At 45.2% G+C, this 4680-nt stretch overlaps 1 protein-coding gene across 1 annotated transcript; it reads left to right on the top strand.

Annotated features, from left to right (window-relative positions):
* Positions 1-1265: 1265 nt before the first annotated feature.
* Positions 1266-2781, top strand: LOC137306884 (gamma-crystallin M2-like). Its single transcript, XM_067976273.1, has 3 exons — positions 1266-1274; positions 1463-1705; positions 2486-2781. The coding sequence occupies exons 1-3, from the start codon at positions 1266-1268 to the stop codon at positions 2759-2761; spliced, it is 528 nt and encodes a 175-aa protein (XP_067832374.1). The 3' UTR covers positions 2762-2781.
* Positions 2782-4680: the final 1899 nt, after the last annotated feature.

The raw sequence follows: 4680 nt of genomic DNA, 5'->3' as shown, positions 1-4680 counted from the left end.
TATGGTTTGCAATGTGATTTATTTCTGTGTATGTTTCAAAAAAATGATGAAATAGTAAATTGAGCAGATGGATTAGTGCACTCGCTAGTGTGGCTACGGGTGTCAGCTTGGCTTCATTTGTAGCAATCTCGTCATGGGTTCAAGTCCCACTCCAGACATTTGAGCACAAAATCTAGGCTGACACTCCCAGGTCAGTACTGAGGGAGTGCTGCACTGTCAGAGGTGCAGTCCTTCGAATGAGACATTAAACTGAGGCCCTGTCTGCCCTCTCAGGTGGACATAAAAGATCCCTATTTGAAAAAGAGTTTTCCCCCAGTGTCCTGGGTCAACATTTATCCCTCAACCAAAACCAGATTATCTGATCATTCATCTCATTGCTATTTGTGGGAATTTGCTGTGTGCAAAATGGTTGCCATATTTCCCTACACTGCAATTGTGATTACAGTCAATTAATTACTGTGAGTATAAAGTGCTTTGGGACATCCTGAGGATGTGAAAGGCACTATATAAATGCAAGTTCATTCTTCTTTCTAAGTCATACAGTAGGAAGGTCCCAGCATCAATCTGTATTCTGTGCTGAGTTGGCTGATCTCAGTAAGACAGCAGTTGGCCACAGCACCCCTGGGTTAGGGAGGGGGAAATCAGTTTTGACTCTCAGCTAGGCCAAAACATTGAAATTAACATGCACCACTCTAGCTGGTCAACTTTAGGAATTCTTCCAGTCTCAGCGATGAAATGACAAGATCACATGGGTTAATGTAACCATTTTTGTGCGGACTGCTTCAAAACACAGTCAATGTAATGCAGAACGGTGTTTAGAAATACCTAGCATAGCTACGGGGAAAGCAGGGGACTGGGACTCTGGATAGCTCGTTCAAAGAGCTGGCGCAAGCACGATGGGCCCAATGGCCTCGTTCTGTGCTGTACGATTCTATGAAATATGAAACGCAAGCAATGAACTTTTAATGATGCAAGCCAGGATATAGGGTTCAAATGTAACTGCGTACAAATGATTTTTTAAAAAAGAGATCACTCCAGAAACGATAGGAATTTGATGGGGAGAAAAGCAAAACAAAAGATCTATATAGAAATCAAATATTTCAGCTTAACAAAGCAGAACTACAGTGTGTTCTGCTGATGTGTTTAATTGCAGACAAAAGCCTTCCCTGTGTAATTCATTATACGGAGTATAAATACAGCAGCAATATTCAGATCAGAACATAGAGAGAGAGAAGCAGAGCAAGTGTTACACAGTCACAAGCAAAATGGGAAAGGTAAGTTCTTTTCCTTCTTAATGCCCCGTTGCTGCTCTGGAATTCATGTGTTTTATTGTTGGGAGAGGGCCTGCAGCTAACATGCAGGGAGAGAAGTACATAGGAAACATTGGAGAAGAGTTCAACTTGAATCATTTAAAAAGAATTCCTCGTCCGAATACTGCTCTGACATTGTTGTCCCATCATAGATCATTTTCTACGAGGACCGAAACTTCCAGGGCCGTCACTACGAGTGTTCCAGCGACACCCCAGACTTGCAGAGTTATTTCAGCCGTTGCCACTCCATCCGTGTGGAGATTGGCGTCTGGGTGGTTTATGAGCGCCCCAACTACCTGGGATACATGTACATTTTAAAGAGGGGTGATTACTCCGACTACCAGTGCTGGATGGGCTTCAATGACAACGTCAAATCCTGTCGCATGGTCCGCCAGGTCAGTATCAATAACGTATTAAAAATCTGCCGTTTGCACGCACTTCCTGTTGTCCCACACTGGTGTAAATTCCTATGTAAACAGGTCACGCTGCAGTTCCACCCTCCTGCCAGTGGTAGCACTGCAGCACCTCAGGTGTGTGTTTCCTCAGCTAGTCCAGAGAAACACCTTTGCTCCAATCAACTCTGCTTCCCCAATTGCCAGTTTTGCTGCTTAACTATAAATAATATCAATCGAAGAATTTAAAAATAAGGATAAAATGTATGACTATAAAAGTGGGACTGGATTATGTCTGCGTGCCTTGGTCCAATTATCCCAATTTCTCCCCAGCCTCTAGCCCACTTCAGCTGAAGAGCTTGATTCCCTGTATGCAACACCACAGAAGATTGACTACTATTTCGAAGATTTTCAAATCCATTCTAAAAATACAGAAGTGCATGGCATTAGTCCATGTGCCAAAATGAGGTCAGGATGCACTAATTAACATTGCCTACTGAGCATGGGGATTATTTGACTTGATTTCAGCTTGTAAAAAAAAAGGGGGGGTGTGAAGGGACAGGAGGCCCTCCTCTAATCTCTTGCTGCTACTGTTCAACTGGATGAAGAGGTGGGAGAACAGCAGCTCTGCTTGACTTGCCCTTCAATTCTTGTTCCCTCTGAGGTATGGTGACATCTCCTCCTGTCAGGATAGCTACCAGATACAAACCCACATTCTCCTACTCAACCACATTATGTTTAATCAAACATATGTAATTTTTCACTGCTTTCTTCTGCCCTCAGCCCCGTGGAGGCTCCTACAGGATAAGGATCTACGAGAGGCCAGAGTTCGGAGGTCAGATGATGGAATTCACAGACGACTGTCCGAATGTCTACGATCACTTTCGACACCGTGAGATCTACTCCTGCAACGTGATGGATGGAGCTTGGGTCTTCTACGACCAGCCCAGCTACAGTGGAAGGCAGTACCTGCTGGAACCAAGGGAGTACAGGAGATACAGCCACTGGGCGGCCATGTCCCCAATGGTCGGATCGTTCCAGCGCATCATGGATTTCTAAAGTGAATGGTATTGTGACACATCAAGTAAAAATAAATAAATCAGTGGCAAAATATGATGGCGTCAACTTAATTTCATATTAAAAAATATTGTTGAGAGTTAGGGTCTCGTCACCCCCCCCCCAATCGAGGAGTTTTACAGAGAGACTAAGATCAGCAGATGCCATTTGTGCTGGGGTGTCAGCTTTCTCACAATTGGTGCAATCGATGGCCTGGTAAGTTTTGGGACATTGCCATGTACAAATTGGCTGCTGTGTTTCCTACATTACAACAGTGACTATATTTCAAAAGTACATCATTGGCTGTAAAGTGCTTTGGGACATCCTGAGATTGTGAAAGGTGCTATATAAATGCAGGTTCTTCTACAGTAATCTGTTCATGAATTAACCACAGTCTTGTACTATAGCATCACTTCAAATTGGTAGAAAATCAAAATGCAGACCTTTTACAGGCTAAAGAATTAATTTTTTTTTTACAATTAAAAAAGGATAAAAATGAAGCATAACAGAATCTGGCAGATTCTACAGAGCACAAATACCAACTCAGAAATCTGAACATCTATCAGGGGTTCATTTAACCTTTTCAATGAGCAGTCCTGAAGTACTGGGGAAGTCTTTTGAAAACAGTCTTTGGATAGACAATCAGTCTCTTTGCCCTCGTACTCAGTCCCAGTGTTGCTTGAACTTGAATTGTGATGTACATTACGCAAGTCTCATTACAGAATCCACTCCTGACCCCCAATATCAGAATTCAGAGATGAACTGCAGAATCACAGCAAGTACCCTGTTCTTTTCCACTTATTTCCTTTGGTCAGGCTCCTAACTAAACGTGACAATTAAATTTATGAATTTTAATCTTAATGAAGTTGGGTGATGAGCCAAAACCCTGATAAGATCACATCCAGGAATGTAATCAATGTTTAACATTACACTTCAAATTATATAAATAGCTTCTAATAACAATCAACTAAACACTGTCTCCTACAGAAGCTAAGCGATGTTCTCGTCTGCTTAGCTCAATTTCATTTGTTACCAAACAATGGATACACTATTAAGCTTGTTCCAGATTATAGGAATGACTTCAGCCATTAGCACTTTAAACCAGTACACGAATCGTACCATTACATGAAAGAACATCTTGTTTTGAACTTGGAGAGCAGCACACTATTTGACCTATACTTTAAGAATGTAGAAATCAACTCATTTGTGATAAGCAAAGTTCCTCGCTACTCTTCCTTTCTATTTCCCTCTAATCTTCTACTTCTGATCCAAAGCAGGTACATGTACTTGTGTCAGCTTTGGCTCAGTGGGTAGCACTCGATTGAGTCAGGTGGTCGTGGATTCAAGCCCCACACCAGAGATTTGAGCACGTAATCTAGGCTGGCGAGGGAGCGCTGCCCTGTCGGAGGGTCAGTACTGAGGGAGCGCTGCCCTGTCGGAGGGTCAGTACTGAGGGAGCGCTGCCCTGTCGGAGGGTCAGTACTGAGGGAGCGCTGCCCTGTCGGAGGGTCAGTACTGAGGGAGCGCTGCCCTGTCGGAGGGTCAGTACTGAGGGAGCGCTGCCCTGTCGGAGGGTCAGTACTGAGGGAGCGCTGCCCTGTCGGAGGGTCAGTACTGAGGGAGCGCTGCCCTGTCGGAGGGCCAGTACTGAGGGAGCGCTGCCCTGTCGGAGGGCCAGTACTGAGGGAGCGCTGCCCTGTCGGAGGGCCAGTACTGAGGGAGCGCTGCCCTGTCGGAGGGCCAGTACTGAGGGAGCGCTGCCCTGTCGGAGGGCCAGTACTGAGGGAGCGCTGCCCTGTCGGAGGGTCAGTACTGAGGGAGCGCTGCCCTGTCGGAGGGTCAGTACTGAGGGAGCGCTGCCCTGTCGGAGGGTCAGTACTGAGGGAGCGCTGCCCTGTCGGAGGGTCAGTACTGAGGGAGCG

This window comes from Heptranchias perlo, chromosome X (assembly GCF_035084215.1).
Source record: "Heptranchias perlo isolate sHepPer1 chromosome X, sHepPer1.hap1, whole genome shotgun sequence".
Taxonomy (NCBI): Eukaryota; Metazoa; Chordata; class Chondrichthyes; order Hexanchiformes; family Hexanchidae; genus Heptranchias; species Heptranchias perlo.
This window is presented reverse-complemented; position numbering and strand designations above follow the sequence as displayed.

Coding starts and splice junctions, on each gene's coding strand:
- LOC137306884 (XM_067976273.1), top strand. Junction 1,706..2,485: donor CCTGTCGCATGGTCCGCCAG/GTCAGTATCAAT, acceptor TTCTGCCCTCAG/CCCCGTGGAGGCTCCTACAG.